General features: G+C 33.8%; 3 protein-coding genes and 1 long non-coding RNA gene across 9 annotated transcripts; 3 read left to right on the top strand and 1 right to left on the bottom strand.

The window, feature by feature from the left end:
• The first annotated feature begins 276 nt into the window (after window positions 1-276).
• LOC100874649 (15-hydroxyprostaglandin dehydrogenase [NAD(+)]-like) lies at window positions 277-12,130 on the top strand. 3 transcript variants are annotated; one of them, XM_012288513.2, is made up of 7 exons: window positions 277-503; window positions 5,608-5,728; window positions 6,593-6,716; window positions 6,772-6,878; window positions 7,007-7,180; window positions 7,667-7,821; window positions 8,560-12,130. In XM_012288513.2, the coding sequence occupies exons 2-7, from the start codon at window positions 5,636-5,638 to the stop codon at window positions 8,672-8,674; spliced, it is 768 nt and encodes a 255-aa protein (XP_012143903.1). In that variant the 5' UTR covers window positions 277-503; window positions 5,608-5,635; the 3' UTR covers window positions 8,675-12,130. The 3 variants fall into 3 exon arrangements, with proteins under 3 accessions (XP_012143903.1, XP_012143895.1, XP_012143889.1); XM_012288505.2 differs by lacking the exon at window positions 277-503 and adding an exon at window positions 4,489-4,881; XM_012288499.2 differs by lacking the exon at window positions 277-503 and adding an exon at window positions 4,489-4,955.
• A 60-nt stretch (window positions 12,131-12,190) lies between these two features.
• On the top strand, window positions 12,191-16,097 carry LOC100874764 (alcohol dehydrogenase 1). 3 transcript variants are annotated; one of them, XR_013041627.1, is made up of 10 exons: window positions 12,191-12,411; window positions 12,518-12,625; window positions 13,128-13,242; window positions 13,317-13,443; window positions 13,519-13,628; window positions 13,818-13,994; window positions 14,062-14,207; window positions 14,353-14,515; window positions 14,590-14,750; window positions 15,636-15,770. XR_013041627.1 is itself a non-coding variant. In XM_076542201.1 (10 exons), the coding sequence occupies exons 1-9, from the start codon at window positions 12,356-12,358 to the stop codon at window positions 14,692-14,694; spliced, it is 1,107 nt and encodes a 368-aa protein (XP_076398316.1). In that variant the 5' UTR covers window positions 12,191-12,355; the 3' UTR covers window positions 14,695-14,705; window positions 15,972-16,086. The 3 variants fall into 3 exon arrangements, 1 of the variants encoding a protein (XP_076398316.1); XM_076542201.1 differs by lacking the exon at window positions 15,636-15,770 and adding an exon at window positions 15,972-16,086 and having other exon boundaries at window positions 14,590-14,705; XR_013041626.1 differs by lacking the exon at window positions 15,636-15,770 and adding an exon at window positions 15,972-16,097 and having other exon boundaries at window positions 12,192-12,411.
• Window positions 13,048-15,892, bottom strand: LOC143266666 (uncharacterized). 2 transcript variants are annotated; one of them, XR_013041630.1, is made up of 4 exons: window positions 15,766-15,892; window positions 15,566-15,649; window positions 13,824-13,998; window positions 13,048-13,259 (listed from the first exon to the last, which is right to left on the bottom strand). It is a non-coding gene; the product is annotated as an uncharacterized LOC143266666 (long non-coding RNA). The 2 variants fall into 2 exon arrangements; XR_013041631.1 differs by lacking the exons at window positions 13,824-13,998; window positions 15,766-15,892 and having other exon boundaries at window positions 15,566-15,706.
• On the top strand, window positions 15,978-20,663 carry LOC100874877 (15-hydroxyprostaglandin dehydrogenase [NAD(+)]-like). The gene is made up of 6 exons (XM_003699712.3): window positions 15,978-16,097; window positions 16,802-16,928; window positions 17,824-17,930; window positions 18,545-18,718; window positions 19,277-19,434; window positions 20,200-20,663. The coding sequence occupies exons 1-6, from the start codon at window positions 16,005-16,007 to the stop codon at window positions 20,348-20,350; spliced, it is 810 nt and encodes a 269-aa protein (XP_003699760.1). The 5' UTR covers window positions 15,978-16,004; the 3' UTR covers window positions 20,351-20,663.
• Window positions 20,664-20,673: the final 10 nt, after the last annotated feature.

Raw genomic sequence — 20,673 nt, 5'->3', positions numbered from 1 at the left:
AGAAATTTGAAAATTTTGTTAATTAATAGTAAAATAGATCCGTGAGGAACGACAGGGCGGGGTCGAAGGGACCCTAAGCCGATCGAAATCCGTGGCCATGGGTTATCGGGGCCGCGAAACGAAAAGCCACGGTCTCGGACGGAAGGTTAAGGGCTGCGAGGGAGAGGGCGAGGGCGAGGGCGCAACACACGCAGACACACAACACCCAGTCCACCGGTAAACCGAGTCACGTGGTACGCAACCACGCCAATCAATATCACGAGCCACCGTGGGGTGTACACGTTCACCGGGAAGCAGTGAAAGGCGACGGAACACCGAGGCCAGTGCGTTCGCGGCCGTCAACCACACCTTGTCGGGCAACGACAGTTAACACACCCTCTTGCAACGCGGCCACAACGCGTCCAACCCCCCCACAACCCCTTTTCGACCCGTCGTTTCGCTTTCGACGCGGTCTGCCTGTTGCGGGGAGTCTGATTCACCGCTGAATCGAAGGATAACGAAAGGTACGAATCGCGGGGGAAAGTGCTGTGTGGGTTTTTCGCTTCTGAAAAAAAGGAATTGTGACGCAAGGGGCGAATTTTCAAGAATCGGTGATTCTGTGACGCCGACAGGGTGAACAATTTTTATCGTAGAAAGTGTTGCGAGATCTGCAAACGGGTGAAGTGTGGATAGACGAGGAAGTGGTAAGGTATCTGGAAGGGTGAATGTTGAGATTTTTGTGAAGGCGTTAATGTGAGTTAGGATAAGGGATTGTACATTTGGATTCATTGAGAAATTTTACGGTTGTGATGGGTGCTAGTATAAGGGTGAATGAGATTTCTTTGTTATAGAAGTGTAAAATTTGAAGGAGCTTGTGAATGGACGAAGTTGGTAAAGTATCTCGAATTGATCGGAAGGAATGAATGTACAGGGTAATTTTTATACAGGTGTAGGGGTGGTTAAAAATATTGTGAGTCTAAGGTTGTCATTTGGCTTCACTGAGTCTACGATAGTTTTGTGATTCTTAATGAAGATATAAAAAGGGGTTGTGAAATCTATGAAAATGAGAAAGTTGGTGATATAAAAAAAATAAATATGAATAAAAATTAATTTTTCTGAAGTCCTAGTATTAGTTGAGTAAACGATAAGATGTGGAAACTTGAAAAAGTTTTGTGAGAACTATAAAAAGTGCTGAATGGTATATTAAACTGATTAAAAGGGATGAATGTAGAGAAAAATTGTTTTTGTGAAAACATATACATTGATTAAGGATGTTACAAAAATATTTGAACAGAAGGTAAATTTTGATTCATTGAAGACAATTGTGAGGGGTTCGTGATGTGAATTACGGGGGTGGATGAGGCGGAAAATTATTTTTATGTAAAAAGATTTGAATGAGGGGGTTGGAAAGATTTTTGCAAGGACGTATATGCTGATTGGGGTTGTGAGAAAGACTTGAATGAGGGGTTGGAAAGACAATTTTTGTAAGGACGTATATGCTGATTAGGGAGGCTGCGAGAAAGATTTGTGAAGGGGTTGTGAATTCTAATTAACTGAAGTACTTTCTGATTATGTGATCCTGGTTGGAAATCTGATTAAATGAGAAAATTAAGGTGCAAACGTATTAAAAATCGTTTTAGTGTGAAATTTGAAAAATCAGGACTTCTTGTAGTACATACACAAAGTTAGTTAAATGTTTTAAAAAGAAGTACACAGAAGGCATTTCTTTAATAGCTAAATTTATGTAGCATTTAACCCACTTTCAATTATTATTGTTCACTTTATTGAAAGCAAAATTTATTTGTTTATATTATCATAAATTTTTCTGGCGTATGAAAATAGTAGTGCATTTATTTATTGATTTATCGATTAGTTAAGGGGTTATTGCACGATAGTATCTACTCATAAACATTCTATATTTATATCAACTTTTTACATTGCTTCATTATATGTTGCTTCTGGAAATTTTGAAATACAACACGTATATGTTGATCATGTGAAATTTTTACGAAGACGTATCAAGATCAAATGGGTGCCAAATATCGTTCATTCTGAAACAAAAATAAATCTTAAGTTCCAGTTATAATTAATCACTCTTAATACATATATGGTACAATAGGTGATTACTCTTGGTACATATGTGGAACATTAAGTGATCACTTTTGGTACATATATGGAACATTAAGTGATCACTCTTGGTACATATATGATACAATAGGTGATCACTCTTAGCACATATGTGGACAATAGGTGATTACTCTTGGTACATATGTGGAACATTAAGATCCTTCTTAATACATATATGGAACATTAACTGATCATCGTTAATACATATATAGAACCTCATAAAACTTTAAATTTTATATGAACCTTTTCTCTCACAACAAATAAAGAACCACACTAATTTCAAATCTACCCAGAAAGCTCATACATAATCTACGTAAGGTCGATAAATTCTTAAGCACAGTCTATAAAAATTCGCAAGATATCTTGAAAATTTCCAAGCCAGCGACGAATCTTGAGCGTCCATCGAGAAAACCGAAAGAGCGGAAGAATATTCAGAGCTACTTTCTCGACACTCGATGCCCGTGGGCTGGCTTCTTTGTAATTCCGTGTGCAGACGTGGCTTTCCGCGTCGGAGAATTTTTTTCAGAGGACTGCTCGACTTTCCCGGAACGGGGTGGGGACCGGGTGCTTAATGGTGGTCGAGTGTTTTCGAGGAGCGTAGGTGAAAGTGGAGGAAAGGTGCGTGTCAGCCGGCAGCTCGCAACTTCTCCAGCCACATATCGAGCGATCGAGGCGTCGTGAATTTTTCAGATCGGACCCTTTTTGATGCTCGCCCAGTAGAACGTGTTCGCCGGTTTATCTACAGCTGCCAGACACGCTGCTGTCACGCTGGCTGCAATATTAAACGAAGTGATTCTGTTTCCTCGCGAGAGGGTGATTCAGACCTCGCTTTCGAATCCTCCCTCGAAAACTTCAAATTCTTTCACTTCTACTTTCGTTTTATACCATTTTTTGGGGGGAGACTTGGAAGTAAAGAAATTTTTAGGCGTTTGGTGATATGAGGATCTTAAGTGACGATTTTTGTACGTATTTTTTAGAGAAATTTACATATGCGAATTGTTAAAAATGTGCACATATGAAGGACATATCAATAAGTTCTGAAAAGTGTACATATATGAAATACATATGAATAAATTTTAAAAAATGTTCACATATGATATACATACGAATGAATTTTAAAAAATGTTCACATATGATATACATACGAATGAATTTTAAAAAATGTTCACATATGAAACACATGTGAATAAATTTAAAAAAATGTTCATATATAATATACATACGAATGAATTTTAAAAAATGTTCACATATGAAACACATACGAATGAATTTTAAAAAATATTCACATATGAAACACATACGAATAAATTTAAAAAAATGTTCACATATAATGTACATACAATTAAATTCTAAAAAATGTACACATATGAAATACATACGAATAACTTCTAAAAAATGTTCACATATGAGAAACACATAAATAAATTTTAAAAAGTTTACATATATGAAAAACATATGAAAAAATTCTAACAAATTTACATACACTTATTGTTTAAATAAATGTAACTTATAAATGACTATTAATTGTTATAAATAAAAATGTTCTTAAAAATTGAAAAATCAAGGGTCATGGCAGGTCGTTAGTAATATCGACAAACTTCCGTGCTTCATGGTCATAAAAAGGCCTCAGTTAATACTGTAATTAACAGAACACATTTCCATAATGTAAATTGCACGAAGAAGATAAAATCTATGATTCACAGGAAAACAGAAGATCATTGTATTTTATGCGTGGTAAATTGTTCGGTATGTAAGAAATATTACAATCGCTATGATATTTTAGCTTTAAATTGTATATGAAAGTAGTTTGTGCGATTGAATTTTGTCTAGAAAATCATTTTCTAAATCTTATCAAGTAAATCTATTGTGCTTATCGAAGAAAGATAAGCTTATTGAAGATATGATATCTGTAAAGCACTTATTGAGATCATGAAGTATTAATTTAATCACTTTCAGTGTAAAATTGTTTATTACACTACAGAGATATCTGAAATAATTGCAAGCTTCAATATTTTAAATAAAAGTTTACGAAGAATATATGTTTGGGTGGTATAAATATTTGTAAAGTTGTAAATACTTGTAAAAACATATAAGAATGTAGCTACACAAAATTTCAACTTGAAAAAGATATAAATTGACGAACATACTAATCTTCAAACTTCAATGATAACAATTTTAAACCAAAAATAAGGGATGAAATATAAATCAACATCTACAAGTATCTTTTACACCAATAAATATTTGTTCAGAGATATCTCAACAATCCCAGCCACATAAAACGACAAATCTAAGATAAGAAAATCTACGATTTATTTTAATCAGATTGCCAAAAGATGTTTCACATTGAAAAGCAACGCGTTATGAAAAGTTCGGCACGTTTCTAAAACGAGCGATAGGAAATCGCGTTTCCGACGAGTTCCTAGTGAAAGACAACCTGGTAGACACGGTATGACGGGAGTCTGGGGTCAAAGCGTGCGGTAAAACGTCGTTTTCGAAGCGGATTCAGTGAGTCACGGCGTCGCGTCGAGCATCGTCGCTTTTATTCCCGGACGTGCATCCCCTTCGACGCCGACAAGTCAACTACGAAATGCTTATAACGAGACGGTGAAATTCGATTTTGCCCACACGAGCGATCACACGTCCCACCAGACCGGAAGTCGTTTAAATTTTCGCCTACCGAAGTCGGACCATTTCATCCATTTTTAATTCTATACGGAATTTTGTCGACGAATTTATGTGACACGTTCAGTGCTTTGGTTATCGAGGAAATTAATTGTAAATAGAAAACATTTTTGTGGCATCTTTGAGTATAGGCTGTTTACGATTTGATGATACAGGGAGTTTGAAAAGTAAGTCATTGGAAGACATTTTTATGTTTGTGTAGTTTGAGGAAATTTAAGATTTTCTCAAGTTTGCAAAATTTTTGCAACTTTTATTTATGACAGAGGTGTTAATCTAAACTATTACATTTTTTATTTTTGTGTAGATAATTCAAGTTCTTTTTTTAGTCTGTTTTACAGTTGTATCATCAAATTGAAAACAGCACATGTACGAATAAATAGAAGCACCATAAAATTTGGAATATTATTGAAAATTAATAGAAACATTTATAAATTGTATTACGTTACTGTTTAATTTGTTCATTAGAGTACTTATTTTTTACTGTACAGCAACTAGTTTACAGCTGTTCAAGCTCCATTATTATACTTTCTTATACATTATTATATATTATACTTTTTATAATTTGAAATTGAATGAACATTTACAATAAAATTATTATACCTTGCTTATTATAAAAATAGATAAAAAATAAGCAAAGAGGCTTGAATTATAATTTAAGTAACTATAAATTGACTGCTGCATTAAATCTGTTGAGAAACAATTTACTGACACTCTATTTGTTATAGTAAAGAAGGTAGAACGAGAAAAAAGTATAACACGGTCCACTGTAAATTTATGTCTACTTGTTCCATTACGAATACATTGTTTTTGCATTTGCAGACAAGAAGTTGATAAGGGTCTAACAAAGATGGACGTAAAAGGGCGAGTTGCCCTGGTGACGGGTGCCGCTTCTGGCATCGGCAAAGCGTGTGCCATAGAATTGTTAAAAGAAGGTGCTAAAGTAAGTAAAACTTTATCTTAGAAAACGATTTAACTCGATGAATTTTTCACTTAATTATCTCGTTGATCAAGTGATGTTAATAAGAGTTTACCCTATGGGGCACCATTGTATAAAAAGGTGCTAAGGACGTTAAAATCGTAATCGTAAAAGCTCCTTAAGGATATAACCTTGACTTAGTATATCGCTCCATGAATGTTCCAACGCTTCGTGCTTCGAAATAACTGGCTTATATTTAGATCTCTCCCCATCGAAGAGTACGCTTTATCGCCATTTCTGACCGACTTCTCGGAAATAATAATTGCACGCTAACGAGAGTAATGGTTTCTTCGATAGACCGTTTATTATTGTTTTTGAATGAATTACGGCTTTGATCGGATTACGGATCTTGCTGCTAGATCGCTCAATACGGTTTCTTCAAATTATTTCGTTTAACATATTTAGTTCCTTGATATTAAATCTTATTTTATATCATTGTTAATTGTTAGATAAAATGTTAAATGTAAGATGTTCCATTTGATGAAATTATTAAATCTGAAAAATTACTTTAAATTACTAAAATGACTAAACATATGCAATATTAAATATTCTGAAACCTGCATGAACTCTAAAAAATTATTAAGTCTGAAATATTAAATTTTCAAACATCATCAAATGTAAGAACACCTGAAATTTTCTAAGTTAATTCCCAGATAAAATAACCTTAATTAACTTCTCTATAAAATACACCTTAAAACCCATAAACTTATAATAATTAACGAAATGCATCCCTAAAGAAATTTTTGTATTACACCAACTATTATAAATAAAAATATTGTAAAGTTATCCCAACGAAACTGTCGCTATAATAATTTCCTTTGTGTACAGGTGTCCATATGCGATATAATTGCAGATGAGGGTGATAAGGTAGTAGAAACTTTGTCCGCGGAATACGGAAAAGATCGAGTAATCTTCTGTCAATGTGACGTCACAGACTACTCACAGTTCGAAGGTAACACTACATAAAACGAATAATCAAACACAAGTCAGATAAATTGCTTTTATAGAATCTTTTCAAACGACGATGGCAACGTTTGGTCACATCGACATCGTAATCAACAATGCTGGAATCATGAACGATCGATTTTGGGAGCTGGAAGTCGATATTAATGTCGTGAGTAATTTTCAAATTATAGCTGATATAATTATCTATTATTTTTAATAATCTATTATTTTTGTACTTTGAATTTTTCATTTTGTTTTTTCGTTGATAGTGAAATGAACAATTTTGTGTTGTTACAGAACGGTGTGATCCGTGGAACTTTGCTTGCCCAGCGATTTATGGGGACGGACAAGGGTGGCCAGGGTGGAATCGTGGTTAATATTGGAAGCAACGTCAGCATCAACCCTTATGCCAGTGTACCAATTTATTCTGCCACTAAGGCGGCGATTGTTAACTTCACCAGGGCGTTCGGGGTAAGACCCTTTTCACAAAATGGAAAGCTTTTATTAAAATTATTATTTCATAAAAAAAAATATTTCAAAAAGTATCAATTACTGAAAGCAACATATACAGTACAACATAATAAAAAAATATGTGCATATACTTTAATAATAACAGTCATAAAATTTGTGCACACAATGTTAATATATGTGTGATAATAATACAAACGTGTCTATAATAATGCAACTTCGTTATGAACAAATATATTTTAAAAGAAAATTGAAAACTCTTAATAGTGTCTCAATTATTAGCCACAAAAAATGTCCATCTATTTTTCTACAAACCTAGAATTTTCTAATCCTATTTTTCGAATACATTTCTCAGAAGAAAGTCTATATAAATAATTTGATAAAATTCAAATTGTAGGTTACGTTCGTAAATGCTGTTTTCATTATCAATTGCGAAATGAGACGCGATAAACACTTGGAATTATCTGACACTGTTATTGTTTACCGTAGCATCAATACCATGTGGATTTAACCGGAGTGAAGGTAATGGCATTGTGCCCAAGTGCGACAGATAGCAAATTACTGGGGAACGTAACCAAACAGTTGCTGTGGGCTAGATACGAAGACGCCTGGCGCAGTGACGTAGCCAGTTCAGTTCCTCAGAGGTAAATAACATCAATAACAATGTTTACCCCACATCTCACTGGTACAAACTGTTAATTGATTAAATTACTCAAAACATAAATTTTAACAGACTGCAAAATATTCATAAAAGTTTGAAACTTAACATTGTTAACTTACAAAGTAACGTTTGTACACTTTTGAACTTTAATGCTTTAAAAAGGTCAAAAATATTGACATATATGAAGTAACTTTTTTAATGAAATGAAGATGTCTTTTACTTTGGAAACATTTTAAGATTTAATTAGATGTTGCAAAATTTTTGTTGTATACAGAGTCTCGTTTAAAATGGACACCTTAATTATTTTCACTGTTATCAAAGACATAATGGATCAAGTAATAGATGCTTATTATATAAAGTTTTACAGAAAGTACAGTATACAAAGATTAGAGAACTTTATTATTGTCATGGAAGATATATCTTGAAATTATATAAACGTCTATCAGCTAGCTTTTAATAACAATGAAAATAATTTAGCCCAACTGAAGTTCAACTTAATCAATACAATTCACAATATAAATTTTGAAGTTGAACTTCAGAAGCGAATTGATTTCCTGAAGAAAATATGTGACACAATATACGTCACTTACAAAAATATGTGACACTATACATATATGTCATTTATGAAAATATGTCACACGATAAATGTCAGTTACAAAAATATGTGATACGATAAATGTTACATAAAAAAATATGTGATACAATGTGATATATTTTGCAGAGCGGAGCACGTGGCAAAGGCGTTGATCCACATTCTGAACACAGGCAAAAGCGGCAGCGTGTGGTTGGTCGAAAAGGACCAGCCACCCCGCGAAATCACATTCCCGGAGAATTAAAAGATCCTAGCATCTCCACGAATCACGTGGATCCTTCCTCGCTTGAATACAAGTAAACTGTGCCGTACCATAATCGCGAATGTACCGAAATTATAGTCGAAAATTGCTGAGGAGCCCTACGGATCGCTGAGGAGTTCCCGAGGATCGATGGATCGATTGCTCAATGGAGACCACGTCAGAATACGCGTGAAACCTAAATACAACGCGTTGATCGATTAAAAATTAATTCATCGACACGTTTCATCGCCAAAGAGACTACTCTGATTCGAATGATTTTCTGAACATTCATTTCACACAAGTTGCAATGTTCTTGCGACTAATTTGCATCGATTTTAAAGCGAGAGTTATGCGAAAAATTCTGTTGTTAATCGATCAGAGAAATTTTCAGGGACCGATTTTAAACTACCCTGTAAACGGTGGTTGAATTTTTTAATGGGAATTATGTTGATGAGCGTGCAATTTTGGATTTCGAACTGATTTTATGGGAAAAAGAATTTTTCACGCTGTAATATTGATTGTGAATTGAATGATTTTTCGGTGAGAATTGAAGTGTTCAAATTAAGGTGTAACCGAAATTTGAAATTTTCGACTGCCGTCATTTTTCCTATGGAACACACTTTGTAACATATTTCCGACACTTTTTTATGTTTGATATGGCGACTGGCTATGTGGCACTGGGAGAGAGGAAGGTTTTATAAGTTTTTGTTTTTTTCTCAAGGTTTTCTAATTCCCCGAGTTTCAAATTTCCAAGGTTTCAAATTTCCAAGGTTTCAAATTTCCAAGGTTTCAAATTTCCAATGTTTCAAATTCCCAAGGTTCCAAATTCCCAGGGTTTCAATTTCCCAAGATTTCAAATTTCCAAGGTTTCCAATTTTCAAGGTTCCAAATGCCTAAGATTCCATATTCCCAAGGGTCCAAATTCCCAAGGTTCCAAATTCTCAAGTTTCCAAATTTCTAAGTTCACCATTCCCTAATTCCCCATATCCCTAATTCCCCATATCTCTAATTCTCCATATCCCTAATTCCCCATATCCCTAATTCCCCATATCCCTAATTCCCCATATCCCTAATTCCCAATATCCCTAATTCCCAATATCCCTAATTCCCAATATCCCTAATTCCCCACATCCCTAATTCCCCATATCCCTAATTCTCCATATCCCTAATTCCCAATATCCCTAATTCCCCATATCCCTAATTCCCCACATCCCTAATTCCCCATATCCCTAATTCCCCATATCCCAAATTCCCAAATTTCCAAATCTCCCAAATCTTCATCACTCAAAATCTAAAACTTGCAACCTCTCCCCGGCCATATAGCGAGACTCCGCTGTACTACGTAATTCCCACGGCAGATTAATAAGGATCTCTTTGATTATATATCAGATCAAAGAGCCTTGCTTAGATAGTCCTTAAGAAGGTGCATCGGTGGATCTCTGACACCTTTTTTACAGCCTTTGAAAACATTTCTCAAACTTTTTAAATAAACACATCAATCAAACGTGTTCGATTGCTTCGAACCTTTATTAATCAATTTTAATGGTCACTGCAATAAGTATGTAATAAGTGTTTGAAATTGATAACGGTACACTTATGTAACAATATATTGGTTTTTGATCGGGATGAAATTTTGATCGTGATGAATTTCTTTTTCGCGAAAGAAATTTGTTTAGTCTTTGCTTTCTTTCGAAAGCATCAAAGTGTACTGTGAGGAAATAATTTTAACCCTCGAACAGCGTGGAGGTCTTTTCTGACCTGTAGTTTAACATCCCTCGTTCTCGTTTTATATTTTTTACCATTACAAATATACCATAAAATACTTTAACTGCCCTAAACATTTAAAAAATTTGATAATATTTCCTTGGATATTGTTGTAAAAATTTCAGTGACTGACTTGAACTAAATTTGTTAAAACAAATAATCTGAAATGAAAAAATTGGGGTTGAGACCCAGCTTGCAAGTTTTAGAAGTCTGGATCGAGACTCAGAAACGCTTCCAGGGTTAAAACATAAAACCTAACGAAGAAAGAAGCAATTTTAAAAAAATTATATGCGTCCTCTTCTTATCTCTATTATATACATGTAAGAAAATTGTGTAACTGTAAAATGTCGACTAAAATTGAGATACTTGAAACTGATATCACTTTGGTGTGTATTTTGAAACGTAATGCCAAAAATGAGATGACTGTTTTATTTAAATGTACAAGTATTGTTTACACAAATCGCCTCCGTCGAGGCTGAGTCCAAATATTTTTAAGATTTTATACAAATCAGATCGTAAAACGCGTAAAAACTCATCAAGTCCAAAGTCCTAACCTTAAGATCGTATTTCTAAGTCAACTTTCGTACTTTGTCCAAACGTTTTATATTTCTTTTTTCGAAAAAACTGATTTGAATTGAATACTCCAATTGAATCTTGAATATGTTTTTTGTAGAGGAACTATTGACATTTATTGCAGTTCATAAAAATAGTGTGCTCGTAATTTTGATACGAATATTTGAGACCACCAATGAAATAAACGTATATTGACGCGCGAAGTCGAGGCCTAAACTCGGTGTCTTCGATGCACAAGTCACAATTATTATACATTTTAATCGTCCAATCTTCGATCGAACCCTTTATCCTCTCGTTGTAATTATATTTGCGAAAATTAATTGATAAGTGAGCTACTTGGAAAGTAATCATTTTTTGGGGTTGAAAATCAGGAGTCGAAACTAAAACTGAAACTTGGAGTTGAGTTCAAGTTTGAGGTTGAAAGTAGTGTTTTGCTAGTTCTATACTTTTCAATAATTTCCTTGCAAATTCCTACAATTCTTTCTGGCGAAATATTGTATTCTATTAAGAATATTTTACAGCTGAAACACTATTTTATAAAAATATTTTACATAACTTTTCCTTGTAAGCAAAGTTTGTGTATGTTTATCAAGTTTCTCTTACTTTATTTATGAACTTACTTTATATAAAGAGTAATTTATTTTATATGAAGTAACTTATATAAAGTAAGAGTTATACATAAACTTATTTCATACAAAGTAATTTTTATACGGTGCCCATGATTAAAATTTCACAATAAACTCTTCCTATATTGCCGCCTAACCTAACCAGTCAATGCAAATGTTTTCATAAACCCCTACGTTCAACAGCCATCAGAAACTTCGCCATAAAAAGGGCAATATAACGAGAGTCTACTGTATCCCTGTACCCTAACTAATTAAGAAAGTAGAACAAAATTTGTAAAATCGTTCAAAAAAATACTTTCGAGTATGAAATTGATATTTTTCCAGCGAAAGGATCGAAGGGGTTCAATATCGAGGATCAATCGCACTCGAATATAGCATTGCGTAATCTTAATCGACGATGCAGTCGTAGCTAGTGGAAATTGTTGGTTTTGTTATGATTTGCTCGGAATGTATGCTGCAAGCCTAGCCAATAAAGTGCATAGCTTTTTCTAAGAAACTCTAAACCACATTTATCCTTGCATTCCTTGAACACATGCACGGTAAATCGATCCCAAAAAAATGAAAATCAACATGCAATTCCTATAAACGTACCAATAAAATTGATTCAAAATTAAATTTCGATCGAATCCTCTAAATTCTTGTTTATAAAAATCCAAGTCTCTCCTAGACGTCTTGAAATGAGATACATTGTATAATTAGAGAAAGAATTCTAGCTTCCAGGATGCTGTCACGACGCGTAACCTCGCTCCTTATCGACATTGTTAGCAAAAATTCAAGGTAAGCAACTTGAACGCGATACCTTCTCGCACAAATGATCGCAGATAGGCTCGCTAAAAGCTTGATTTAATTATGGATTGTCAGAGGAATTGCAAATTGTTTTTAGAAATCCGTGGACAATTAAACGCTGTCGATTCCATGTGAACAACATGGCGCGGCGGAAGAAGAAAAACAAAATGGAGGAGGGGATGAAGATCATTAGACCTCCGAATTGGTGAAGCTGTATTATTAAAATCTTGTCTTTATTTTGAAATATATTTTTATAGTTGAAGATTCTGAAATATTTCTTCAAAGATACTGAAATGTATCTTCGATATTTTTAATTCTTGTAGGAACCATTTTTCGAAATGTTTGAGAACTAATCGTCTGACGATCTTTTTTTAAATATTTTTTTTGTTCTTCATTTCAGTAAGATGAATTAAATATTAGCAGATTTTTTAGTACTCTGCATGACGACTCTTTTAAGAGTAATAACTTGATTAATTATGAAACCGTGAAAGGTCTTTGGAATATAGTTTGAATAATAATTAAGTAGTCAACATTGAGGAGATATCATTTACCATTATTGAATTATGTATTCAAAAATTGTTACGTATTCAAAAAGTGTTTGAGGAATTTAAAGAGTAAAAAATATTTAGTCTTTTTAAATATATTTGATATACATAATTGTTTTTAAGTGTCAGTATGTTTAAGTAATTGTTTTAATAAAATTTCAGTGATGATCTGCCAAAACCCATTCTCGAACCATGTTGCAAAAATATATTAATAATAGGAGGTTCCGAAGGTTTCGGTTTTGCAGCCGCCGATCATCTTCTGTGCAAAGGAGCCTGTGTTAGTCTCCGTTTTATCTATAATGAATAAAAATAAAATGAATAAAAAGAACATTGCAATTTTTAATCGAACAGAATGTTGTGATAGCGGATGACGATTGCGAGGAAGGTCTAATGACAGCAGAAAAATTGTGTAATTCTTATGGTAAAGGTCGCGCCCAGTTCATCCACTGCGATATAAGAAGCCACTGTCAATTCGAAGGTTAATAACAATGATTTGTTGCTTTGCAAACTTTTGAGTCACGTAAAATGTTTATAGTCCTTTTTAATAACATAGCTGGTTTGAGACAAGCGTTCAATAAGTTAAAAAAGGTCGATGTTGTCTTTAATAATCTGGACAAGAAAAGGCTTCCCTTGAAATGCGGCCATGATAAGAAGAAGAATGAGGTATTTGTGACAGAAATGTTATAAATATTGCTCTTGCAAAATTGAAATTAATTATAGAAAAAAAGATCTTAAAGATCTCAAAAATTTTGAAGTTTTTGAAGATTTAAAAAATCTTAAACTTGAAATGAATTAATAATTATAATTAAGAATAGAAATATTAAATTTTAAATCAAATGGAAATTCAAACAGAATTACACAGCCAGAACGATTCGCATGGCGATGAAGCTTCTAGGGAAAAATCACGGTGGTTCTGGTGGAACAATAATAAGTTGTGCAAGTATTTTTGGATTCCTCGGCTGGCCACAAGACCCGTTCCCCATTTATTGCAGGAAAGAACCAGTCATAGAAGTGACCATGGATTTCGCGGTATCTGAAATCAGTATTTAAACATTAATATAAACATTAAAAATTTTAATAATCTAATAACTTGAAGGACGAGAATAGAGTGGAAGACACTGGAGTTCGTTTAATAGCTGTTTGCCCCACAGACAAATTATTCGCCGAGTTAGGGTTACCAGACATTCCTGAAAGTATACCAAATAAAAAGACGTGCAAACTACCTCAGTGTATACCAACTGAGTAAGCAAAATTTCATTAAATTGCATTAAAAATGTCAAGAATATTAATACACGATGTACAAGAATATTGATACAAATGGTATCACAAAGAATGAATAAGATAAATTAACTACATAATAAAAAATAATTAAAATATCTGCGTTTAGGAAACATCAAATAGGACCAGCTTTAACATACATACTAGCTTGGGCAGAAAATGGAAGTACATGGGTAGTGGAATCAGCGATTAGCGTCCACAAAATCCCTAGATTAATTCACTTCCCCAAGAAGGAGGGCGAGAAAGTCGATCCAAAAGTTTACGAAGCACAAGTGACTAATTTTTATTCCTTACAGCAAGTATTATACAGTGAATATTATTACAAGTTTTTGTATTACAATTTCAGAACTGTCCTGTGAGGGTGAGATCCCCTTGCGTCGATACTTCAATGGCTTGTAAATTAACGGAAGCTCAAAGTTGTAATATAGAAAAGAAATCGAAGAAGAAATGATATGTTTTCTGGTAGTTGAAACAAACATGGAAATCATTTTTTGGATTTATGGGAAAGTGTGTAATTTGGATTTTGTACAAATTCCTACATCCCCAATTTCCATGTTCTCCAATTTCCACTTTCCCCAATTTTCACGTTTACCAATTCCACATTCCCCAATTCCCACATTCCTCAATTCCCACATTCCCCAATTCCCACATTCTCCAATTCCACATCTCTCAATTCCCACATTCCCCAATTCCCACATTCCCCAATTCCCACATTCCCCAATTCCACATTCCCAAATTCCTACATTCCCCAATTCCACATTCTCCAATTCCACATCCCCCAATTCCCACATTCCCCAATTCCAATATTCCCCAATTCCCACATTCCCCAATTCCACATCCCTCAATTCCCACATTCTCCAATTCCCACATTCCCCAATTCCACATTCTCCAATTCCACATCCCCCAATTCCACATCCCCCAATTCCACATCCTCCAATTCCACATTCCCCAATTTCCACATTCTCCAATTCCATATTCCCTAATTCCCACATTCCCCAATTCCCACATCCCCCAATTCTCACATTCCCCAATTCCCAACGTCCCAAAATCGGTACGTCCCCATATACCTACGTTCCCAAATCGCTACGTCCCCTAATCCCTACCTCCCCAACTCTCTACATCCCCAAATTCCTATCTCCCTAAATTCCTACGTCCCCAAATCCCCATATCCCCATATCCCTAAATTGTAAATATTTAAAGAGACCAAGTGTACAAACTATTAACATTAAAAGTACAGTGAAATTCAATGACCCTCACCAGGCTTCACACATTATTCGATGACAAAGACTAATTTCTTTCGCTACGTTTACCCACATATTTACCTCGCCAGTTCCTATGAAATCGATACACATTGCATGCTTCGCTCTCTCGCACGGTCATTCGATTTTCCAGCCAAGAACGCCGATCTGAAACGCACATCGGTAACTCAATAAATCGACAGAAATAAACGGTGTATCGTGGACGCGTCGCCACCTTGTGCCGAATTTTTTCGCACGATCGGCATAAATTCGATCCTGTTTACCAGCGGATCCCGTGGTCACGTTATCCCATCGATATCCGCGAGACATTCAATCTCGTACGATTGATTCTCGATTTCTCGAATTTCATCGTCCACCGCGACACTCGACGAGGTGCGCCTTCATCTCGGAATATATTCGCAACCGTGATTCGCGAGGCAACGTTCATAACATTGTCACTAAATCGCCATTTCGATCGGGTTGTTCGTAGATTTTCGGTGAAATCGATTTTTTAGCGGCGATCATGAGCATCGAAGACAAAGTTGCTTTAGTCACCGGAGGAGCGAACGGCATTGGATTCTGCACTGCTAGGAAGCTTCTCAAAAATGGAGCTAAGGTAATTATTTTTATTGATAATTTTATTTAGAAATTGAATTCATTGATTCAAGTTGAAACTTTTCGGAAAGGTTTCTAATTTCGCAACAGTTAGATGTGGCTTTTGCTGTTCTTAGAGAAGTGTGGTCTGTGGTGAACGTTTAGGGCGATGAAAATTTTATGGTGATATTCTGGTGCAAAAATCTGCAGTCCACTAATAAGTCATGAAATCCTTGATAATTCACAACCTATCATAAATTGGATTATGTGAAGGATCTTCATTTTTTTAGACTATGACATAACTACACAAATACAGTCAGTGTAAAAAGTATTCATACAGTAATTAATTTCAACAAAAATGTTGTGAAACGTCATTTATTAATAAAATTTTAACAAATAAAAAATACATACATATTCTTAGATGTCGATGTATTCTATGTAAGAATGTGTATGTATTTTTTATTTGATCAAATTTTGTTAATAAATGACGTTTCACAACATTTTTGTTGAAATTAATTACTGTACGAATACTTTTTACACTAACTGTATCTACAATTTTGTTACTGTAATTTGATTAGTCTTCGAGTGAGTTTCGTTTTGAAAGTTTTAAAATGAAGCTTGAACAAGTATTAACGTGATTCGATTTTTTTATGATATCACTTGAAAATTTGTAGAAAACGATTGTCTACTAATATTTATTTTTTAAGATGACTTTTTCAATTTCAGGCCGTAGCTCTGTTAGATTTAGCAGACTCCGGTGGCGAAAGCGCAGCTGCAGACTTGAACAACGAATTCGGGAAAGACCGTGCAATATTCGTAGTTTGTGATGTGGCAAAGAGCGAACAATTGAAAGGTAATTATTACTAATGAACAATCTGCATAATAATATTAGTAATTTCAGTGTTCATTAATGAACATAATTTCAGTTATTTACTGAACTTTTATATTTCAGTGTTTACTCTTGAACAAGTTAAGTTACTACTTTTTATCAATGAAAAGTTGTATAATGATTTAATGGACAAATTGTGTAGCAATGTTTTTATTAATGGACAAGTTACATAGGAATTTTTTTTTAATTAATGTACGAGTTGTATAGCAATTTCTGTTTTTATTAATGGACAAATTACATGGGAATTTTTTTTAATTAATGTACAAGTTGTGTGATAATTTCTGTTTTTAATGAAGTACACGTTGTATGATAATTTCTGTTTTTATTAATAGACAAATTGTATAACAATCTCTGTTTTTAATGACGTACAAGTTGTATGGTAATTTTTGCTTTTTTTAATGGATAAATTCTACAGCAATTTCTGTTTCTCTTAACAAATTATATCACAGTATTAGTGATTGATTAATATACTACTTACATGACAATTTTTATCAACTAAAAATTTGTGCAAGACTACATATTTTTATTAATAAACAAATAGAATGATAACACAAGTTTTCATCCCCCAAACAAACTGAACAGTAAATCCATTATTAATAATAAATTTTATATTAATAATAAATTTTTATTAATAAACAAATAAATCTCTAAGTATCATTATGTAATTGCTGCAGTAATCTAAATTAGCCACAAGAGATCTAAATTTCTCAAAAAATCCCCTTCGCGAAATTATCATTCTATTTAAAAAAAGACACCAAAAACGCAGTCATCATTGCTATATATAATCATTATCACGTCTGAACGTGACGAATAAAGTACAATCTCAGATAATAGTGAATATTAATCAACTGTTGCACAGAATCGTTCAAGAAAGTTATCGACACTTACGAGCGCCTAGATATTGTCATAAACATTGCTGGAATTATGGATGACGCTGACTGGGAGATCATGGTCGACGTTAATTACGTAAGCAATTCAATATTTACGTTCTGCCAGAGACATTACATAATTTCTGCTCGTGGTTAGAAAACAATTATACCAAGAAAATTGATTTCTTATCGAGAAATGCTGCGTTTGAAAATTAATTGTGTTAACACTTTGCACTTGAAAGGCTTTTCTCAGGCACCGTTTGATTTAATAGAATAATTTGAAATAAGAATTAGCTAATTCTATAATAATGCTACTGTGATGCATGAACATAGTGAAATAGTAGAAATTATTAGCAGAAAAATAATAACCTCAGAATTTAACATTTTATTTAACCAGTTAACTGTGGAATTTAATTTCAAAAGGGTGCGGAATTAAAAACAAGCAACGACGCGTATACACGTCGAACGCAGGGCAAATGGTACTATTATACATTTCAAGAAAAACGAGGAAGGATTACATTTTTATTCGTCAAAAAAACAATTCGTTTCTGAATACGTTATTCAAACGCACCGCAGTAGATGTTTGGTCCCATGTGTATATACGTCGAACGCACTTAACTGGTTAATATACTGCAACAATATTAACTTATATTGTTTGCAAACAATAATTTCGAGTGCAAAGAGTTAATTAAAATCGAGTTATCCCTCTAGAAAGGCATCGTTCACGGCACAATTCTGGGACTGCATACTATGGGGAAATATAAGGGCGGTAATGGCGGAACCATAGTGAATATGTCTTCCGTCGCTGGCCTCGAGGGCATACCTATAGCGCCAATTTATGGTGGCACCCAATACGCGATTGTTGGATTCACTCAGTCGTTGAAGGTATAAAAATTACAGGAATATTACGGAGCATTATGTACTCGACAAATAAGCATCACAATTAACATCTGCTTAACCCCTTACTTTGACGAGTCGTAACGCACTCACTGTTCAAATGTAACAATTATAATTTCAATAGCCAAAATCTCTGAATAGTCACAATAATTGATTTTAATATTATTGAAGAGATTCTTATGTTTTTATAACTTGCCAGAGATTTAATTTAAACTTGCATAATGCAACACTTAATTTTTTTGGCAGTCGCTGATTACTGCAGTGTTCAAATAAAGTGTTCAAATAAATAACGTTAGGTACATTTCAGATTTAGTGATCAATTATACAAGTTACAGTTGGAACTCAAAGCTCTTTATGCAAGATTTAGGTTTGTTAGTGTAACGAGTCTGATTCGATGTCATAGAGGGGTTAATAACACTTCGATTGCTTCTTGTACATTTTTTATCTATCATTCTATTTTTACCTACTTTTTATCTTATACGTTTCTTATCCGTTCTGTTTTATTGATGTCTGAATTTGGATCGGACTTGAATGTTTTATTGACAGCATTATTACGAGAAAACCGGCATTCGCATGTTGACGATATGTCCTGGGCTCACCACAACAGCAATGGCCGCCAGATTCATGTCAACGAAAGAGCACGCCATGGATCTTCTCGACGAAGAAACTGCGGCTAACGCAATGACTACTATGCAGAAACAACCGTAATAAAATCTATGCTTGACTTTTACTAGAAATCAAAACACTAAATGTTGATCAAACAATTATAGTAAATAGAAGATCCTAGATATTCTATTCGTGGAAAGCAGATAAGTAGTACAGTAAATATTTGTGCTCTCATACGCTAACTTGAAAACCAAATGCAAATAGTCGTATTTACTGTTCCATATTCCATAGTATTATTTGTAAATACCTAAAATGTCCGATAACGTATCGGACCTCAAAATATTTGAAGAGAAATACCCTTTCATTTTGAAAGTCTTATCTGTGCTGCTGTAATCGGAGAAATTGGAGCATGAATTTATGAAACTTTATTTAGATGACGGATACTTTTTTTAATGGAATTTTGCAAAATTCATGAGATGAAGTTAGGGAGCAAATTTTTAATAATCTGCAAAATTTATGATTTTAGAATTCATCTCTGAAAAATTCTATGCAAGTTTAAGAATAAATCTTGATATAAGTCTTTGTAAAATTTTTAGCAAGTTTAAAAATAAGTTTTGAAATAAAGCTTTGCAAAATTCTAAGCAGATTTTCAAATAAATCTAAGCAAAATTTTGAGCAGATTTAAAAATAAATCTTTGCCAAATTATAAACAGATTTTAACATAAATTTTTGCAAAAATAGCAAGTAAATTTTTAGAAAAGTTTCAAATAAGACACACTACTTTTCTTTGCTTGTTCCTCGTTTATGTAAAAATATTTTTATATAACACAGTTATATTAACAATGCTAATTTTCTGTTAACAGACCAGAACACGTAGCAAGTGCCATCATTCAGTTAATCGAGAACGGAAAGAACGGTGCGATTTTCGTGATCGAGAACAACCAACCCGCCTACGCCATTGAAGTTCCTAGTTACAGCACTCTAAAAGTGCCTATAGAAACGTCATCTAACTAGACCTACCGAATCCGTTCACCTAATTAATTTAATATTTATCAATGCAACTAACGATACCTGTTCATAACAGAAGTGTTCACTATAAATTTACAATAATCTTGTCGTTTAAGCAATTAACTACTTAACTATATACCAGACCTTATCGTACTCGCTTACTTGTTGAAGCACTACAATGCATAACGTTTTGTAACCACTATTATGTATAATAACTAACAGTAAACACAAAATATAAATAATTATTACAATAGTTATTGTACAAGGTATAAATAATTGTTACTCACAAAAAAGGACAATAAAAGTATAAATCGAGAAAGGAGGTACAT

The sequence above is a fragment of the Megachile rotundata genome, chromosome 2 (assembly GCF_050947335.1).
Source record: "Megachile rotundata isolate GNS110a chromosome 2, iyMegRotu1, whole genome shotgun sequence".
Taxonomy (NCBI): Eukaryota; Metazoa; Arthropoda; class Insecta; order Hymenoptera; family Megachilidae; genus Megachile; species Megachile rotundata.
This window is presented reverse-complemented; position numbering and strand designations above follow the sequence as displayed.

Excerpts from the sequence above, each read along its gene's own strand:
- LOC100874877 (XM_003699712.3), top strand. The coding sequence starts at position 16,005 with ATGAGCATCGAAGACAAAGTTGCTTTAGTCACCGGAGGAGCGAACGGC. Across the intron at positions 16,929-17,823 it reads AAAGAGCGAACAATTGAAAG|AATCGTTCAAGAAAGTTATC; the intron begins GTAATTATTACT and ends ACTGTTGCACAG. Across the intron at positions 19,435-20,199 it reads ACTACTATGCAGAAACAACC|ACCAGAACACGTAGCAAGTG; the intron begins GTAATAAAATCT and ends TTCTGTTAACAG.
- LOC100874764 (XM_076542201.1), top strand. The coding sequence starts at position 12,356 with ATGCTGTCACGACGCGTAACCTCGCTCCTTATCGACATTGTTAGCAAA. Across the intron at positions 12,626-13,127 it reads ATCATTAGACCTCCGAATTG|TGATGATCTGCCAAAACCCA; the intron begins GTGAAGCTGTAT and ends ATAAAATTTCAG. Across the intron at positions 13,243-13,316 it reads TTCTGTGCAAAGGAGCCTGT|AATGTTGTGATAGCGGATGA; the intron begins GTTAGTCTCCGT and ends TTAATCGAACAG.
- LOC100874649 (XM_012288513.2), top strand. The coding sequence starts at position 5,636 with ATGGACGTAAAAGGGCGAGTTGCCCTGGTGACGGGTGCCGCTTCTGGC. Across the intron at positions 7,181-7,666 it reads ACTTCACCAGGGCGTTCGGG|CATCAATACCATGTGGATTT; the intron begins GTAAGACCCTTT and ends TGTTTACCGTAG. Across the intron at positions 7,822-8,559 it reads GCCAGTTCAGTTCCTCAGAG|AGCGGAGCACGTGGCAAAGG; the intron begins GTAAATAACATC and ends TATATTTTGCAG.